The 21218-nt window shown below is 37.9% G+C and overlaps 1 protein-coding gene across 1 annotated transcript in view; it reads right to left on the reverse strand.

Annotated features, from left to right (window-relative positions):
• VWDE (von Willebrand factor D and EGF domains) overlaps positions 1-14813 on the reverse strand; it is a 38628-nt gene extending 23815 nt beyond the window's left edge. Inside the window, 10 exon segments of the mRNA XM_085226964.1 lie at positions 1090-1163; positions 1462-1676; positions 2275-2419; positions 3722-3811; positions 5624-5883; positions 6546-6617; positions 8031-8262; positions 10364-10434; positions 10437-10547; positions 14738-14813. Coding sequence (XP_085083090.1) covers positions 1090-1163; positions 1462-1676; positions 2275-2419; positions 3722-3811; positions 5624-5883; positions 6546-6617; positions 8031-8262; positions 10364-10434; positions 10437-10547; positions 14738-14813 — 1346 coding nt within the window.
• Between the last annotated feature and the right edge of the window lie 6405 nt (positions 14814-21218).

Raw genomic sequence — 21218 nt, forward strand, 5'->3', positions numbered from 1 at the left:
GCCAACTACTGGGACTACACGCGATCACCTGTGATTCCACAGGGACAGTTCTCTTTCTGTTTGTTTCCCTCGTTTGTAAAATAAATTAGCAACACTATTTATCCTTAAAAAGAAAGGTGCAGCACCATATTCCAGCAGGAATATATTTCAGTAGATCATTACATCATAAGAAAGGTTGATAACAATGTGTTGATGGTTAAAAAACCCAGTGAAGACATCCCTGTAATTTTGAATGAAGAAAGAATTGCAAATCAGCATAACTCCTGTGACTTTATTACTATTGTTAGTCACAGTGCTATCAGAGCATTCATTACAACTTTCTTTTTCTTTCAAATTCACAAGGAAAACTGTGTTGTGTGTTGAACACACTTATCTGTAGGCAATGTGTCCTCTTTCTCTCACCCTGTCATTTGAAGAAACGTGCTTCTGCTGAGCAGGGAATATATAAGTCCCATGTGTGGAACTTGTATTTGTTTTGAACTCTTCCATGAATTAGAAACACTTAGAAAGACAGAAGCATACAAAAACCATGCCAGCTGTGGCTAAGGAAGCTGTCTTCACTTTGGAAAGAAGGTTTAGTGAGCTGCAAGTGACAAAAGCAAATAAATTGCTGTCAATGACATTAATGAACTCATTACAATGTCATACTGACAGAAGATAGCTTCTAGCAACTTGATCCTTACAGGGATTCAGATAGGTACACCAGAAATATGGAAACTACACTGAAGACTGGAAATACTTCTTCATTAAAACAGTTTTGTCTATTCAACCATTTATCACTGATATATTTAATAATATTTCCATCTTTCGCATTCAGACTGTACAGCTATTATTTCTCTCTTGGCATATTCCTCTAAAAAGGGTAATAGTCTGTTTACTTGTCAAAACCTAAAACTTGTATTTTCAAATATAAATACTATATGACTAACAAGCTTTAACCAACTGGAGCACGTTTATCCTATTGTCCAAGAAAGAGTGTGAAATACATAGCACAACTGTAGAGAATTACAGCTTGCATCGCTAGCACAGATTAAAAAACAAACAAACAACAGCAACCCTTGAAATTTAAAGCTCCAATCAAGTGATTACCTTCCATCAAACGTAATTATATGAGGGTCAGTAAATGAGTAGCAGTAGGCAGTTGGTAGATCCTTTACTCTAATCTTTAAAACAAAAAAGTGCATAGTAAATCATATCAGGTTAGACTTACGCACATTATTTACGTTCTTGAATTATTTCATAATGAGCAGGTTATATCTTAGTAGTTATGTTAATATTCAAATGTAAGAAACTTAATCCAAATGAAAAGGCGGCGTTTTAATTGAAATAAACCAATAAAAAATTGATTACTTAGAAATGTTGGTGTGAATCAGCATGTCACAACTGAAATAGAAACTTAATTTAGATCAGCCACATTCCTGGCTTGTTGGTTTTACAGATCTTAACATTTAGATTTTCAACCTTTGCGCTTTCTGGAACATAGCCATTCCACAGGAAGTTCTCACTGGATATTGGTTCGACTGCAATTCTGGTAATTCTGTCTCCGTCCTGTATAAAGTCTGTCACAGCAGTGAAATAAATTATTGCTTGACTACAGATTCCATTTCTGCAGGGTTTCTGGAGAAGATCCACATGACAAGAAGAAAGAGCCAAGTTTAAACCTAGTTGTTCTTTATCTGTTTTAATGAAAACACATCATTAGTGAGTTTTCATCTAATCAAGACACATTTTGTATATTGCTGTTAATATAAATACTAACTTATTTACAAATAGTTTTTGTTTTTGTTTTTCACAAAAAATGAACATTTTCCTCAACTTTGATCATGGAAAACCCCCTCCCTACACACATCCAAGAAAATTGTTTTAATTTTTTACATTGATAGCCAAATAAAAGTTGTGGTAGTCCTGCAGATGGGACAAAAATGCCTGTCTGAATAGGCAAGGATCCCCTTGATGTTCATGCGACTTGATGTTCACATGACTTGGGCATAGCAAAGCACTACAGGCAAAGACAGTAAAACCTGAGTACTTCATGACTGTATACTCAATACTTAAAACACAGTAAGAAAAAAAAAAATAAAAAATGGATGATGGACATATTCTTCCATACTTTCAACAGCAGTACATACGGCCTTTGAGTATTTTACTTTAATAATTTAGAAAGTATTTTATAATACACCAGATTCTCCAAAGAGGCAAATCAGAGGGAATATTCAGAAAAACACAATAAGCATACAAAATGCAACACACACACAGAATCAGGATAATACTTGCCTTCATCAACAGTATTTAATCTTAGTGATATTCTGCAGTCACTTTCAACCTGGTTAAATTCAGGACAAGGAACAGGGATGTTGCTTTCTATTGACAGTCTGTATTCCTTGCCATCTTCTGATATATCATACACTTCTGGATGTATCTAGCACAGAAAAAAATATATTTAAAATGCAATACCATTTATGAACTACAGCACCCCTACTGGTCAGGCAGGAGTAAAGTATAAAAAACTAAATATGCTGAATGGTGTGGTGCATGGCCCAGTCTATTTGTTATCTAGATGGTCTAAAGCGCATTGGCATATTGGGAGAAGATGAGGACATTATAAAAAGAGTGTGGAAAGAGTGCCAATAACAGGCTAGGATGAGGTAAAGCTAGTAAGAAAGGGACTGGCAAGTACATTAACACCATAAAAATGCATTCTTTGGGTAGCTTCTAGAAACCAGCATATAGGTAATTTGTCGTATTGTATGCAAAAAAAAAAGCTTCCTAGGAGCTTCACATAAAAAGGAAAATAATGAGTTCATGTTTTATATATGTGCTATAAAATGACTTCCATTGACAGAAGGTTAATTTGGAACCTGAATCTGCAGAAACATAAGCATGTACTTAGCTTTATGAGAGGTAAATTCTCACTCAAGTCAATGGGGATTTTCACAATGTGTGTGTGTAGAGTCCCATTCCTGGCCAACAAACAAAGTGGTACCTATAACTAAATCTATGGTAGTTTCCTTTTGGACCTTTTCTTCATCTTTAACCAACTAGCATGGCACGGCTCACGCCTACATGCTATAAATTTTTCCCAGCATCCCAGTCTAAGCCCAGAGCAGATTGGTCTGACCCTTCCCTCATCCCCAGGGCCAGATGGGAACAGACCCTGATCTCTGTCAGCCATGTTCCGGGAGAAACAGTTGGCATAGTCTAAAATTGTGCAAGAGAGCAGCTAAGTGGTAAAAATCAAGTCAGAGCTCAAGTCTGAGCCATGGCCCTGGTTAGTTTACAAATACAGAAGATGTACTGGAGTCTACTTTAGCTGCTGGAGGTCAAGGTGTTTACTGGGTTGTTATAGCTTGCATTAGTTGTTGATTCAGTCTTCCTGTATCTCAAGGGAAACATAAAATATGTTTGTTTCTTCCGCTACTTGATCAATTTGAGTTCACTACTGTTAACAACATGCTTTGATAATTATATTGTGAGTACCTTACAGTTAGGGGATTCTCTATCTACTGTGGCTATTATGATTCACTTGCATCCTACAGCAAGCATCCTACATGGTCTTATCAGAGCGGAACATACAATAGTTACACAAATGTTCAAACTATCTACTCATATAAATTTCTAGCATACCCAAAGAAAATGCATGAATAGTTACATATCTGCTGAACTGATACTCAGAAAGACTCCCGCTACAAAAAAGTAAAATATTGTTTTCTTTTCAAATGACCTTAATGCCAGCAAAAAATTCCTTGCTCTCAACTGGACTGCTCTGTATGCTTGGCTTCTCCATGAAGAAAGCAGAACTGCTACAGTAAACCTGTAGAAAAAATCAACACAGTACAATATATTTTTGGTAAGAAGTGAATATGAAACTCAGCCATAATGCGTCACATTGATGAACTTGTTAAGCCCTAGTTTCTGTCTGCATCCAAAGTTACCAACTGTCAATTGTGCTGTTTAATTGACTGAATTAGACAAAATATTCCAAGATGTCTTCCTGGCATACAAATCATCACGTTTAACAAGCACCTAAATTTCCACACATTTAACTAATCGCCTCTGGAATATTTCGGCACATCATGATATATTGTGGATATGTGTATGGGAACTGCTGAATCATGGCCTGAACCTCTGATTGATCACCTGAGGCAAGCAATGAGTCAGCCATGGGAGCACAGGTGAAGGCAATTCACCTGTGCTGCCAGAAGGGCTGGAGCCTGGCTCCACCTCTCCTAGACCCATTTAAGATCTATCTACCAGTGGGAAAGGATGTCTTCTGTAGATCCCTCCTCTGGAGTTCTGCAGCAAGTTCAGGATATGGGTAAGCTTTCTATCTATTCTCTTTTTGTTATTATAACATGCTTTGCCAGACTCTCTTGTTTATTTCATAATTATAACATCTTTATATTCACTAACTATACAACATGCATTCTACACTTTCTTATTGTTTTAGTTCTTTTTGCCAATTCTATGTCTGTTGCCTTTTAATTTGGTGGAATACCCATTTGATCATAGACTACACAGAACGATCATTGGCCCTTCCTCTCCTCTCACTGTAATTTTTTCCCGGTGTTATGGGCCTGAATTATCTTTTTCAGGCTAAGTTTATTGTGATTTCTCTCCACTGAACCAGCTCCATGCTGCTAAATACTGTTTTAGATGCTGTTTTTGTTTCGTTTGTTTTGCTGTATCCTTCTTTGAGATGTGATGACCACACATGGAATATTTGAGACCCTGAGAAAACCAAGGCTTGATCACAGCAGCAGTTGTTTATAACTGTGCCTTTTCACCTAGTGTTAGTGACCTAACACTATCAGGCAACTATTCACAAATATTGAAAGGATATTTGAGGACTAGCAATTACTATTGTCTGGTAAACTATTCAAGTGGCCTGCTTTTTACTTGAACCCCATCACCCTATCAGCATAAAACAGCTTGGAAAAACACTACTCATTTGGGTATTAATACACACCCTATGTGCTTATTTGTCTTTGTTTTAGCCATGAAGGCTTAACTGTATTTTGGTATATTCACATGGAAAGCTTATCGGTTTTCCAATGCTTTAGCTCTTCAAAAAGTTACCTGGTGAACATAAATATTCATTCTGCTACCCATGAAATCTGCAATTAACTAATGCAGATACTCATACTGCAAACTATTTATATCTGATCCTTGACACAAAGTCATCAAGCAGTGGCTTGTTATTGATTCTGAGAAATCTATCTGCTGAATCAACAGCACAGTTTCTCACAACTCACTTTGCCACTCTCTTTAAGATTGTTACATTCCAAATCCTCTTAATTCACAGTATCAAGCAAAATTCTAGTAGAAAGTTAAAAAAGATTCAACTTGAATAAACATCTGTTGGAGGCATGGTACAGTATACTGAGACAGTCTCAAAACATTAATAGTAGTGATAATTACTGATATAGTCTGTGGCATTTCCACATTTGTAGGGGCAGTGTTAATGTAAACAAAAACTAGAGGCAGTACATTTCTGCCAAGAGAAATTATACAGCAAGATGCTGGCGCTCTATCTCTAACAACTGTTAGCATCTGCTGAGCATTCATGAAATCATAAGCCTTTAGACAAAACAGCTGTAAGAAGAGATTATGAATTTTAACATACTCTTTCTCCAAGTCTGATGTTTATCCCATTTAACTCTAAGAGTGAGAATGTATGAACTGTTCTCTCATGTTTCAGTTCTTCTTTGATGCCTTCAGGAGAAAGTCTTGACCAAGTCACAATGAATCCAACTGAGCTGTTTGCAAAGGGAATGCCAAAGGTACACCTTAGGTAAATACTTCCTTTGATCAACTCTGCTGCAACCTCAGGAATGGCTGGTAGTGGTGGTGACACAGACGGAGATGTTGAAGGAGCCACCTCACCTAGTTAAACAAAAATGTCTTTTGTGCTTTTTATTCTATGCAAAAGAAAAACATTGGATAAGGCAACATTTACATATACTTTATCAATTAAAATCCTTATAATATCTACCTCTCTTGATGTATGGAAATCTTAAGTAGTTGTTTAGAGAATCAGAGAAAACATTTATACTACATTCATGACTAAAATGAGTAAAACTGATTACGTTCTAGACCATACAAAGGTGCTGAAGAGGAAAAAATACTGAGGGCAATTAAATGCAATGAATTCTTTTAACGGGTAGAAGAGAGCTACGACCAAAGGAATTTGGCTGAGATACAAAAATATTCTCTGCTTACAAAGAAAAAAATAGAATGGGCTATGCAAGAAGGAAAAGAATAAACAACACCATGATTCACCAGGGGTCAGATACAAAATTCATCTGCAAATCAAAGTGGCCTAAATTATTTTTAAAATTTTGGTGTTTATTCTGAACATTCTGCTGAAAAACTACTTTTGCAATTGCAGTTCTGCTATCCCCAAATTGTTCATTTTACATTAGACCAAGTTAATAACATGTACTTCTTTTTTATTAAAGACAATATATAACTAAAAGTTGATGTTTCTGGGACATGGATGCAAACAAAAATCTTTAAAAGAAAGTAAGTCAAAGGAAAATGCCTACTGCTGCAGATGCCTTGAATTTCTATTTCCTTGGGATCACAGGTCTGTGGCTTTGCATCTACAACAACATAAGCTGTTCCTAACTCACATATTTACACGCTTACAGACTATTCCTATACAGTGCTCTTAAAATATTGCCCCATGTTTAAAAAAAAAAAAAAAAACTTATTAAAAAATCACCAATAACAAGAAAAAAAAATCAAATATTAAAAGACACTAATGGAAATATAATCTACCAGAGCAGAAAAAAAACGTTGTGATCTGATTCATATACAATTACAGTAGCAGTCAGTACAAAACCATAAGGCAGAAAACACAAGTTGAGTGACTGCATCTAAGAGCAAGAGTATAGAACGTTTTACCACTTCCACATCTTTAATGCAGATATCTCTAGGTATTTGCTGTGTATGTTACTAATGAATAAAAAGAAATTAAGCTATTCTTTCAAATACATACTTTCTCTTTTAGAACCCCCAGCTGAATATTGATTTATTAACTGTAATCACGGACAGTCAAAATCAGTGCAGACCTACTTAGGAGAAAAAAAATGTCTTTCCAACATGGGACTCAGCAATGTCTATACATGTGTAGTGTTACTGTTTGCTACCTTGAACATCATTCATATAAACAAACAAAACGACAGTCACCAGTGGAACTTTGATTAAACATGAAAATATAGTATATTTTGAACAGGATAAAAAGAACTTAAGTTAAAAGCAGCAAAACTGAAAATCTTGTTCATTGAAAAGAATTTAAAGCATTAAAACAATTCCATGCTTTGGTATTGCACAGGAATGACTGCTTGAAAATCTGCATCAAGTGTTCACAGCTATCAAGCATTAAAGAGGAAATACAGTAGATATGGTAACCTAGATATAAAAAGCAGAACAGAAATACAAAATGTGAAAAATATCATCCTAAATAAACGGCTTCAGAATTGAGAGAAGTCACCAGAGCCAACTCAGAGTTTTGTTTCTTCCCTGTTTTGTCTTCAAGCAGTAAAAATTTGCTAGCCTGCTGCATATCATTTTTATTCTCTTTCTTTTCATGAATGCATCACCCAAAGCAAATGCAAAGTCACATTCTGTAAAATTTCTTTATGGCTTCAGCCACTTGCATTCTGAAATGTCTTATTTCTGGCTTTTTTTTTCTTTCTTCTGCCAATAGCCTCTCAGAGAATTACTTAACAATTGATCCCAAAGGCATAACGATGGTACATAAAGCACCATAAAAAACACCAGCAATTTTGTTATTAAGACCTTGCAAGCAGTTGGTAAGAGAGAGCATGACTTAGAGTAAGACAATATATTGTGCGTAAAAGTGACCAAACACCAGAGAATATCTGGTGATATGTTAGACATCTGAAGATATATCAGACTTCTTTTTAAGAAGGTTAGAATGAAATAGTTATGCTGATGTTCAGTTGAAAACCACATTTACTAATAAATATCTGCTCTTGATTGAGTCTGAGTACATACTTTCTCACCTTCTGCACAATAACCCATGCATCCTTGTGTGGGTTGTAGTAAGTAAACAAAGAAATCTCCACAGTTCCTCACACTGACAGGGATTTGAAAAAGGCAGCAGTCTTTGGACATGCTGAAGAAAAATTTCCATGTTGCACAGGCTGTGAGCTGCTTGATCTCACCAGGTTGAGGCATGGATTCTGACTCCTTCAGAGATAACCAGACAGGGGCTTGAGTACCACAGTGATTCATCTGAAACACCAGAGAAAAAATGTCAGAAAATACTTAATGTACATTTATACTTAATCCTTATATTTCTGCACTAGCTTCTAGCAAAGTTCAGATGGTATAACTTGCTTTTTAACATCCTCAAATCTGAATACAAATACACATAAAAGAGACTTAAGTCCTCATATGAGTGTCATGAAATCTCTCTCTACATGCAAAATACAATTTAGTGCCTGAAGAACTTAACCAGGAGCCACCACAACTTCTGCAACCATAAATCCGTTTATGTTTATGAAGCAGAGGACTCCACAAGGTCTGTGGTTCAGATGCCAACACAACAGGTGATGAAGGAGAGCCGGTGCTCCCTCTCTCCCGTACAAAAGTCCTGCTCAGTGTTTTTTTGTTAAAGTGTGAAGAGCACAGTGCTGTGGAATAGCCCTCCATCCTCCTGACATCACCGTGGCTATTTGAGGTCCTCAGATTAGGGGAGCTGCTATGCAGCTCAAAACAGTCCAGGCAGTAAAACCTGGTCTCAGACCATGTTGTCTTTACACTTCTTGATCTGAGATCTAAATACAACTGCATGCTCACTTAGCAATTATTCACCTCAAAAGTGGTGGAACACTTTTTTCTTACTCCTGAGCATATTTGTGTCCAATCTACGCTTCATGTTTTTGTTGCTTTTCTTATCATTTGGCTAAAAATATATTTTAAAAAAGAGGTTTTATTACTTATATACATTAACTATATTATATATTTTATTTGTGGCCTAAGATAACTCTTCACAAAATGCGACGCAGGCAAGCCAAAGATTGGAAATCTAGTGTGTCTGAGACCTCTATCAATCCATTGAGCAGACAGAATCCATGAGAAGGATGATGTATTGTTTAAGCAGAGCCTGAACCTTTGACAAGGATTAAGTATATCTATAAAACACGTACAAGAAGAAAACTTCCTAAACAAGATATCGATTTTAAGTTCAATTTTAATATTGTGATTTTGATTATTTCAAAATAATGGCCTTGTTTTTCCTAACAATTACAGAAGAATATATATCAGGGCATGAATTTCATTTGCTGAATAACATTTGAATCAATCTCTTGCCAACTGTAATTACCTGGACTCTTCTATATATAGATGGCAGCCAATTTTGACCGCATATTTACTACGCACAGAGAGACCAGGTGAGATTTTTAAAACTCCCCTAGGTTATCTGAGTGGCTATCTTGCTGGACTACCCTGTGTTCTGAGAAACAGAGGTTTTTTCCCTGCCTTTATCATGCTGATTCTCTGTGAAGAAGAGTCTGTTTTGAGAGAAATACTAGTATTAAGTTAATTTGTTCCTATTAAATCTAACTGAAAAACTCCTTCAGGAAATACACTTTGCTCAAGCTTTTTCAGCATAACAGCCTACATAATAGCAGCCTCTGCAATAAGGTCCTACACTCAATGTACTTTTTGTACTTTTAACTGTTTTGCATTTCTTTTAAAAGAATTTTTTTAGTTTTTTATTTGTTTCTTTGTTGTTTGTTTTAAAGAGACTGAGCCCAGGCAATTTCAATTCAGTATACAATCACAGGATCACAGATAATACATCCTGATGACACACAGTGACACTTTTTTAAAATAAGGAAATGTTTTCAAATAGGAAGCTACAGAGTACTACATGTTCTAAGTAGTTCTTGAATCTCAGTGGACTTGCAGATGACATAGATACTAATCAGTTAGCTCTCTTAGTTGAAGTTATTTTAGGAGTAATCTCTTCCTTCTAGAATGATCACTTTAAAAGCTCCATAATTACTGGGATCTATGTTCGCATGTAGGTTCAGGAGCAGACTGCCCATCACACAGCTGCAGCTTTAAAACAGGACATCCCTGCTATGTTGCACTGAGGCACCTTTAGAAGGGACTAAAACAACCGTTTCTGAGTGCTTTAAAAGCTACATGAGTTCTTTGCCATACTCCATTCAATGTAATACTTTTCAACACACAAATTTTATTGCCTAATTAACATATTTTAATACAGTCTCATTCAGAGACAGTTTTTCACATCGGTCTCCGTAATTGTAATTATTCTTATGAAAAGCATGTACATTCTTCATAAACAAACAAGGTGCAATAATACCTCCACACACTTGGTTGGCATCTCAGCAGGCTTATCAAAAATCATAAAACGATACCATCCCGGTGCTAGGAATGGTCGCATATTAAATCCTGAATAGCTGACTGCTGGAGGTGGGATGAATCAAAATCAACACTTCGGTAAGGGCTCTTCAGGATCTGATGTCCACCAGGATGGCATTCAAGAACTGTAAAGCAAGAGTATTAAAATGAAGAGCTTAACAGATACATTAGATATTAAGGATGTTTGTTTTTTTTTTATCAGACAATAAGGAGATAGGATCACTATGAGATCACTTTTACAGAGCAACATAGTGAAAACTTAATAGCAACAAGTAATTATGTTAACACTGAAATTTAATAAATTGATCACATAGTAATATTCCCTTGTTTAAGTGGACAATAAATGAAAAATAAACATGCATGTTAATTTATAATTGAAACAGTGTGCACTTTCTCTCTGGATTTTGCCATTTCGTTGGCTATGAAACCTAACAACCTGAAGAAAAATGGCATATTTGATACATGAGGAACAAAATCTTACTTCAAGATGAGAAAGGTCTGTTCAAGGGTCTTCCTTTTGCAAATAGGCTAACACTTCACAGTGTTCCTATGTATTAAATGAAGAATGCCCTCAAACAGATGGATGCTACAGTTACATATAGTTTGCATGTATAAAAGCAGATTATAGTATAAGTATGGAATTTGATAGATACTTAATCATAGATTTTAAGTCAATGTGCATGATTGGCATGCACTAAATACAACTGACAAACGGATTTTTGGACATCTAAGTGAACTTAAGGCCTCAAAATAAGCTCAAAATTGCTGGTAGGTAAAATTAGAAGTTGTAGCAACTTTCTAAAAATATGCAGGCTCTTTCAGAAATAAAACTACACCCTACAATTTGTAAGATCAGTCTTTGGAATCAGATTACTCCTTCCAAAGATAGTGACAGTAGAAGTTCCAGCTAATGATGCTTTTACAAGAAACTAATTGTAATGGTCATTCTTGTTCAGAAATATGTTTGGGAAGTCAAAGTAGGGATGAATTAAAAAAAATTCAGCTGTAATTAAAACTGTGTAATATTACATTTTGAATAATATTACTCTATTCCTCTGGTTCTCACACCTGGGGTCTTTAATATTTGTCCCATGTTTTGCATGGTGCAAATGTGTCACTGATTAGAAGAATATTTTGGTTCAAATTGCACTAGATACATTATTGCACATTGTTTCATATCACTGTTCAGAAAATCACAATTTTAAGATAGTTTCTAAATCGAACAATATCCCCCTCTGAATGTAAAAAATGCCCTAGCTAAACAACAGATCTCATTTCTTTCACGCACAGTATGAGGTTCCTATAGACTTTCAAAGACTAAAGATTTAATCTGATATGGCTTTAGGCTACCCAAGCAGGTAACAATAGCTTTATCTTCTACCCTCTAAGGGCAGATGGAAGTCAGTGTGATTGACTGTGCCACCACTGTGCTTCTGAGTTGCTTGTCATAGCCTGTAGGCAATTCATGTCCATACAAGTTGACCTTATTGAGAATTTATCCCTCACTGGAATTTGAAGAAAAGCCCTTGAAGAATCAAAGGTCAGTCATGTGTGTTATTGAAGTGTTTTTCCAAGCAAGCTTCAGCTCAAGCAGTTTACGAACCATGGTGAAAGTTTCTTCCTGTCTTCTATTTTTCATTGGAATTCTACCTTCCATACAGCACTCTCATTAGTTTTCTTTCCTGTAACTGAAACACTTCTGAAACAATTAATATCCCTTATGTCTTCCATCAATAAATCAAGCTAGACATGAGACAAGTCTTTATTTTTTTTCTCTGCAGTTTAATTAGATCATCGTTTGATAGATCTCTAAAACAGCTGACTGTACTCACTTGTAATAGGGTTATAAATCTTACTAAAGATCAAATTATACGTTTTTTATTATTATGCACATCACTTTAAAATGTCACATAGCTCTTCATATATTTTTCTCCCTTTTTAGAAGTATGCTAGCATTTTCATAGCTATTTCTTTTGAAATCTCAGGTTGACTAGCACTACTTCATTCCTTTTCCTTTTCTTTTTCCTCACCTTCTCTGCAAAACAACTGAAAATAACTGCCATCATCAGTAATACACACTAAAATATTCCTATCTGAATGTATAACTGTTGTGCTGCCTAACTCTTCCAACAGCAGATGCAAGTACAACTGTTGTATTTATGGGCACATAAATACAAAAATAACAATGTTATTTCTGGTCTGTAGACCAGACCCACTCATATCACAAACATTTAGGAAGAGAGCAGATTCTCAATTGAAAGATGGGAGACTTCATTATTAAATCCAGTCCTGAGTTATGAAAACCTGAGATGTAAATAAAACCTCAACTCTAATGTATTGTTTTAGTTAATGCAACTCTGCTGTTTGGTCCTAAGCTTCACACTATGTTACATTGGATTATTCTGAGATTTTCCTGTTTGCTTTCCATATTGGTAGATTTTTCCAGTTATCTGTCTGAATAGATTACAATGCAAGTATTTTTGAGAGATAGAGATTAAATCTCTGAAGTGCCAATGCCAACTGTTTCTGGAGCACTGTCTTCTAAGCACAGTCCAGACACAAAATTTAAATTTTTAGGCAGAACACTCAGCTGAGTGTTATTGGCAGGTTTTTGGGGTCCTGGTAGATGAAAAGATTGACATGAGCCAGGAGTGTGCTCTTGCAGCCTGGAAGTCCAACTGTATCCTGAGCTGCAACGAAAGAGGGGTGACCAGCAGGGAGAGGGAGATCACTGACTGCCCTCGTGAAGTCCCATCTGGAGTACTGTGTCCAGGCATGGGACCCCAGCACAAGAAGGATGTGGAACTGTTGGAGTGGGCCCAGAGGAGGGACACTAAGACAATCAGAGGACTGGAGCACCTTTCTTACAAAGAAAGGCTGAGGGGGCTGGGCTTATTTAGCTTGGAGAAGGCCTTGGGGGGAACCGCGCTGCAGTCTTAAAGTACTGGAGTAAGGCTTATAAGATGAACGGAAAATGGCTTTAAACTAAAAGTGAGGAGATTTACTTTAGTTGTTAGAATGACATTCTTAACTCAGAAGGTGGTGAGGATCTGGCATAGGCTGTCTGGAGAAGTTGTGGATGTCAGGACATTGTGAATGTCCTGGCAGTGTTCAAGACTGGATGTGGCCCTGGACAGCCTGATCTGGTAAGTTGCAAACCTGCCCATGGCAGGGGGGTTGGAACTGGGTGATCTTCAAGGTCCCTTCCAACCCAAGGCTTTCTATTATTCTGTGACCACCTATGAAGCACTGAGGGAAAGGCTGCTATATGGTTTCCACCTGCTCTCAGGTTTGGAGTGAGCTCAGGGGCTGTTTCGTGTGAGTCAGGCAAGGGCATTGGCACTCAGGGAGCGCTGCTAAACAGGGACCAGTGGCACAGCTCTTCAGGTGCAGCTCGTATATTCTGCTCTCCAAAGGCCAGGATATAAACAAATAAACACAGCCAGTAGGAGTTGGACTCAATGATCCTCATGTTCTCTTCCATCTCAGGGAATTCTGTGATTCTCTGTGAGCACTCTGATCCTGAGTGTCCTTTCTTTTGCATCTACTGACTGCAAAGAAAGTAGTGTATCTGCATCCCACAGCATAAATTAGAGCTTAGGCTGTTTCTAATAAACACATTTGTGTATTCCAACAAAATACTCAGTTAGAAAGGAGGTGACTTTTTGAATGAAGTTATTCTGAAATACTTATTTAGGGTAACATTTTAAAGTGAAATATAAAAATAAATGTAACCATCACAAGCAAACCCTTGGTTTGGGTGAGAAATGTAAGAAAAGCATGATTACAGACATTTTAGCAGTGAGAACACTGCACTGCAGAGGAACAGAAATACTCCTGCACAAGGAACGGTGAAAGAAACAATCAGCATGCGCACATTGACACAGCATTATCAGAAAGGGCGTCAGAACACTTTTCACCACTCACATCTATACCTCAGGGGGTGCTTTGTAAAGTTTGTAAGTAGCTGCACAACAATTTAAAAAAATATATAAGAACTATCAGCATTCCTAGAAAAGCGAAAAGGGACCAGAGAGAGTGGGAGAGCTAAAGCTAAAGCCCAGGCAGCCTCACTCCGCAGGTTTTCCCGCAGATACCCGGTACGGCTGGCAAGGCGCAGTTTATCAGTTCATAAAGTTCCGCCTACTCCAGCGAAAAGCGCTACAGGTAACTCGGGCACCGAGAGAGGACCTGAGCCGCTGAGGGGAGACTGTGTAAGGGCTGTTTTATTCCTCTGCTCTCCCTGCGCTGAGCAGAGCGGAGCATCCGCCCACCAGGCGCTCCCTTTTGGCCATGTACTCCCGGCCCCGCTTACCTCTCCGGAGGGGCTTCGCTGCCGCCAGGCAGCCAAGCACGGCCGCGCACAGCCACAGGTGGGCGCCCCCCGGCATCGCCCACTGCTCCCCGCTCCGCTGCCGTCGCGGCTCTGACGGCCACGGCCTCCCATCCCCTCCTTAACGCGGCCCCTCCCTCGGGGGTCCTCGGGGGGCCCGGCCCTCAAGCCCGCCTCCATGCCGGCCCCGACCGGGCTGTGCTGGGGCTGCTGTGCTCTGTGGTTCTGGAAGCCTCGTGGTCAGTGTCTTCATCTCCTCCAACGCATAGTTCTATCTGTCTTCTAATGTGCAGTTAAACGCTGGAAACAAGCCAGTTTCAAATTATTTGCTCTTCATGCTGTGACCATTTCCTTAGGTCATCAAGAACGCTTTATAATGCTCCTTCGTAATTCCAAACTCCTGTGATGGACACCATTAATTCAGAATGAAGCCCATGGCTTCAAGCAGCCAAGTTTCAAGGCCTGCTGGGAGGTGCTTCTCTTTGGAAATGTCCTGCAGAGAGCTCGGTGTTTAAGGTTTGGTAAGTTTTTTGGTATTTTTCTTGCTAATCTCCAGGCTGTGCAGGCACTGAAGTATTTTGCACACAGCTGGCTGTAGAGATGTTTCACTCTTTTGAATCATAGGATAACCAGATATCCTAATCTGAGAAGGATTGACAAGGATCACAGAGTCCATCTCCGGGCTCCACACAGAACCACCCAAAAATCACCCACTCTCAGACCCTATGTCTGAGAGTGCTGTCCAGATGCTCCTCCAGCACTTGGGGCTGTGGCCCTGGGCAGACTGTTCCATTCTCACTGCCCTCTGGTGCAGACCCTTTCCCTAACCGCAGTTGCCCCTCACCTGACACAGCTCCATGCCGTTCCCTCGGGCCCTGTCCCTGTCACACAGAGCAGAGTTCAGCGCTGCCCTCCACTCCCTGCAAGGAGTTGCAGCCGCCATCGGGCCTCCCCTCAGCTCCTCTGCTCTGGGCTGAACAAACCCTATCTTCCCTATCTTTGTAGCCCATGCTTGAATGCTCTCTAATGGAAGGCATAGACCTCACTCAAAGAAATGACATTGACATGGGGGAGTACACCCAAGCCCTGCACACCCACAATGGCGTATTGCAAGCCATTGTGCAAGGTCTGCCTCCAGGAGGTGCAGGCGTGGGTGCCCTTTGTAGAGCAGTGTCCCTTCAGAAGGCCCCGGGGCAGGAAAAGGACAGAGGTACAGCACTGTGGGATGGGCCATCTCCATCCTCTGCTCTGGAAGAAGTCCCATAAAATGAGCAACGTTTAAAGGGCAGTGCTAGTGCAGTCTGACAGTTGAATTCTGTCTTGCATTTCTGTCAGTTCTCTGAGGCAAATATATCTTCTTAAACATTCAGGTAATATTAATGATTAGTTTTCATATTTACCTTGATGACTTTCTGGGTTGCTACCAAATATGATATACTTTTATCCTAGAAGGCTGCATTTGTCTGAAATTTTCTCAGTGTGTATTAGTAAAGAAGATAAAAGGAAAGCAAGAGGTATTTTTCCAAACAAGTTACAAAGTAAAGAACTAGAAATAGAGACACTGTGAAATTTCGGCAAAGTTTAAACACTGAGCTGATTCTTTGACCGCTGCTAATCATGATGGAGTGGTATTTACGGAAGGATTAACACCTTTAGTCATGGATCATACAGGAGACAAAAGAAGTGGCAATAATGGCTGCTGGAATAAAGAAACCTTTCATCTTTTCTGCCTGTTTTTTCTCTGCCTGATCCTTCAGCCACTATCAGTCTTCCAGACTCTTGCAGCAACAGCAGAACAAGAGCATATTGGGGTTGGAATAGCTGATAACTTGCCAAAGATAGTATCCGGCTTTCACCGGGACAGAGTTGTGCCAGTAACAGTGAATTTCTGAAGAAAAAAAAAAAAAGAAAATAATTCTAAGTCAGGCTTGTAGCAGTATAGATCTTTCCATCAGGCTGCAATTTCAACAAGCTTAAGACAGTAATACATTTACATTGTTTTATTAAAGCGTATCAAAAGCAGTGTGAAACAGATTTGTGCTATGAAAAACACCCTTCACTCAAGATGTGCTATGAAGTCACGTTACAGTTTAGCAACATTCTGTTAAATAACAGGGTGTTTGGGAGGACAAAACAAGGTTGTAGAATGGAGAAAGAATTTAAGCTGATGTGCATGATTATGTGGTCCAGAATGTCACTACTGTAGACAGTTAACAGTTTTCTAAAAACACAAAGTTGGCAGCAATAGTATTGATGCAAAGGAGCACTTAGACATTGTGACACTCTGCTTGGAATTAAGCTGGAGCAGAAGTGCTTTCACTGGCAGAGGACTGATGTATTAAAGAGAGAATGGGATGGTGATAAACTGGAGAAAATGGACGTGTTGGATGATAAAGAGCAGGGACTTAGGCAGTGCTGAAAACAGAGTCATTGTAGAAGTTTAAAAATTCAGATTAGAAAAAAAAAGGTGGCTCTGCTTATACTAAGTCTTAGGTATTGCTGTTAGGTTGGACTGATTTAATGGTTGTCTATGTAAGTAAGTGTGCAGCTCCAATGTGTGTTCACATGTAACTGAACCCTTCACAAAACATGAAAGAAAAAATGGACTTTCTCTTCGTACAATCAGCATAGCAACTTCTTACTGTATCTGCCACTTCCATTAGCAACATGCTAGTGTCAGCTAACTGTGCACCTTACATCATCAATATATGCAAAATACTCATTGTATACAGTATTTAACAAGATTATATTATCTCTACTTGCATTTACATTAGCCTTAAGCATTTTAGGTAAACATGTTAGGAATACCAATCAGCGGTATTTGCCAATTTGTGTACAGGCACAAATACTTGTGAAAGATGTTCAGGTGTGAGCTGGAAATGAAAAATCATCTGTGAGTTTTAAAAGTATTTGACTACAGGCTAAGCCATTAGTGTTATTTGTAGAAACATTCAAGCCCTAAATTCCGTAGTAAATAAGGGGATCATGTAGAACAAAGGCAATGCTTGTGGTAGGCTATGTGGAAGAACAAGAAGTTAGTGGGAATGCTGGTGCTCAGGAGCAGGACACAAGCTGGGAACTGAGGGCAGCAGTTGAGTGGGTGGATGTTGTCTTGAGTGATGAGCGCCTTGCTCTGACACTTACATGTTCTTTGAGGTGTTTTGTAAATAAAAGTGAACAATTACAGAAGAATCCAATTAAGTTTAAGATAAAATTGCCCACTGCATCTAATTTAATATAAACCCTTTTTTTCAAATTGTGAGCACGAATGGAAGTCTCTTAAATGAATCTCTGTTCTGTACCATTAATCTTGTCTGCTATGGTAGGCAAAGTAAATCTGAATAAGCCCTTTAAGCCTATGTTGCCATATTTGTTATCTGTGCAGAGACAGAACATGGATAGTAACTCCAAATAAAGTTGTGAGCAGAAATTGGAATCTGGGAGAGATCTCCCTGCAAAGCTTCAAAAGATCTCAGTAATAATACAAATGCTGGATGTTTGGAAAGAGTTGCCTTCAGCAGATAACATCCCTCCTCTAAGGAACAGATGGCAAGAGATATCCCACAGTTCTGGCCAGATCCAAAACATCAGAGAGTGATGAGTTTTCTTGCATTTGCCCTTTCATGTTTTCAGTACTGTCTGTTTGTAAAAATAATTTCTTTTTCAATTGGGCCAGTTTGTATATGTGAATGGTAGGTGAACTTATCCTTCCAGAAAGAATAAATTGCTAACATTCTTTGTCTAATCTAATCAATTCTGTCATTAAAGTCAAATTCCAGACTTTCCTTCAAATTGCAGGTTGTGTGACTTTTGACTTAGCTATGATTCACTTGGTTTAAGAGTGGAGTCTAACAGTTCTGAAATGAATGTTCCAAAAATCACTATGACAAATTAACTGACAGTTCTAGTTCAGAACAAGATGTTCAATTCTGTCTCTTATATTTGACGCCAAACAAATAGTAACAGAGAGTCAGTAAGAGTCAAAAGCATTTATTTATCTTGATCATTCTTGATCATTCTGCTCTGAACTTTACATCTTTGCAAGAGGTTGAACCTGCTCATATTTATTCCACTGGAGTGTTTTGTTATAGGTTTTCTTTTTTTTTCTTTTTTCTTTCTTTTTATTTTTATTTTTCCTGAAAACTGCATGGCTTTTGGGTGGCATTTGTTTTTCTAAATGCATTTAAAAATTGGAGAGGGGATTTTTAAATCTGCCCTGTAAATGTACTCAGTGTTGACAGTCTGTTTAGCTTTCAGAAGTAATGATGTATTCAGTATGTTTTAGCTCCTAATTCTCTTTCATATTTGACCTCCTGCATATACTACATTTGACTTATGCAGTAAAGGACTTCAATATAAAAATCTAGTGTAAATTGGCTTGGATAAGCAGTATGAGTTTTAATATAAATTAGGAAAAATCTGTCTCCAGTACTCAGAGAGGCTATTGAGAGCCAAATAAAATCAGTGGTAGGCTTTGCATTAACTTCAATTTCCTTTGAATCAGCCCCTTACTCTTTTATGGCTCTCAAGTACTTTTATGTTGTTTTTTACAAAATGGCTTGAAACTTAACTCAAAGATCTGTCAGCTGTATTTGTTCAGAATGTACTGAGTAGTTTGAAGTCTGAGAAGTGCCTTCATTGGTATAGTGTTAATGGATTAATCTTTGTTTTACCCATACAGAACTGTAGGAGTAATGTAATTATGTTGATCACATGGATGTGATACAATTTTAACTATTTCTTCTCTTTCTGTCTCACATGATGTGTTTGTGTACATACAACCTAATAAGCTGTAGTTTAAAAAAAAAAAGTAGAGAGAACGTAGAATTAGTTCTTTAGTCTGTATAGGGTAAGCACTGTGTGAATATGACCAAAGAACTGGTTTTGTAAGTAACTACATACTTCATACTTGTAGTCTTACTGACTTATTGTGTTTATTTTTGCTATTATATTTGATGTTTGTGGAATAAAAAATAATATTAATGGATAAAACTGGTGATTAAATCACATGTTTTTCTAAAATGCAAGTGAGGAAAATATATTCTTGAACTATATAACCTATTCATGAATGATGATGAATGAATAATGAAATATTTTTCTCAAATTCTCCAGTTACATTTGTTAGTATCAAATGCTTTGGTTCTACAAACACTAAAATGTGTTTTAGTGAAATCTCTCAAGAAGAAGGGGGATTTAAAACCAAGCCTCCCACACTGCAGTGTTAGCAGCTCTCTTCTTTCTTTTTGAACATATAATTTCTTGTCCTAGTTTTCACTTTGTTGTACCTGGCTTACTTGGTCACGTGTCAGGAAGGTCACAGAGCAGGCAACTCTAGCTGTGGCCAAACACCAATACAGCACCATTGGTAGTGATACCTGCTATCTTGGTGGTTAACTAATGACAATGAATATACAAATAAATAAAGCGTGATTAGCTTGGCAAGGAAAGGAAACATTCACCAAAGTAAAGAGAGCACATTTTTCGCTTTGTGTTGTGAAAAGGTCTGATTCCTGCCTTGAGGAGGGAGTAAAATATCTGACTGCAGATGGCACTTTCTTGGCACAGAAAATTATGAATTTTTTTTTTTTTTTCATCTGTGGCTTAAAGAAACTGGATACACAATATCTGGTGCTCTGTTAACTTCCCTCTGATGGTTTGGCTATCTACATTTTTAGGTTAACACCATTGTTTTTTAAAATGCTTAAAAAAAAAAGCATGACTAGAACTGACAGAAATATATTGACAGAAGAACAAGGCATAGACTTTATATCAAAGTAGCAGTAAACAGTATGTTCAAAGACTACAGAGCTGTGCTAGGTAATGTTGCTGGTTAGATTATTCCTTGTGAACTGAAGTGTATGTGGCACACTAGGAAGTATTCCAGGGGGGGAAGGAAGAGAGGGAGTTCTAAACCAATTAAATTTTTCTGAATCTGAAGGGGGAAAAACAAAGTAAAGCTACTAACAAAATCCCCAGTCAAAACAATGCATCTTGGGATCAACATTTGTAGTCTTTGTACAGGCTTTGTCTAAGGGTGAAATTAGTGCTAACAGTCAGATCATGCCAACAAATATGCATATGCACTTTCACAGTTTTGTATCTGAGGATATGAGAACCCTTCCCCTGCTGGTCCGCAAAGCCTCTAGCATCAGGTCTGCTCCCCTCTTTTTTTTTTTTTGCCATGTTTTTTTATCAGTTTATAAGTTTATCATATTTATACCTTATTCACTTTTGTTGTGTTTTCTGACTAAACTGGATAAGCTTACCACTGCAAAGAGTTTCCCAATTAAAAAATTCTACGAAGTGAAGATTCCATAACGCTCTGCATAGATTTGTGTACTAGATTCTCTGAAAAATGATGATAAAGAGACAAAGTGGTGCTAATTTCTCTGAGATCTGGAATGGGTTTTGTTAATACGCTCAGGATGAAATGAGTCACAATATTTGAAGTTAGAAAAGATTT

The sequence above is a fragment of the Meleagris gallopavo genome, chromosome 6, assembly GCF_905368555.1.
Source record: "Meleagris gallopavo chromosome 6, MGAL_WU_HG_1.1, whole genome shotgun sequence".
In the NCBI taxonomy this organism is placed as follows: domain Eukaryota; kingdom Metazoa; phylum Chordata; class Aves; order Galliformes; family Phasianidae; genus Meleagris; species Meleagris gallopavo.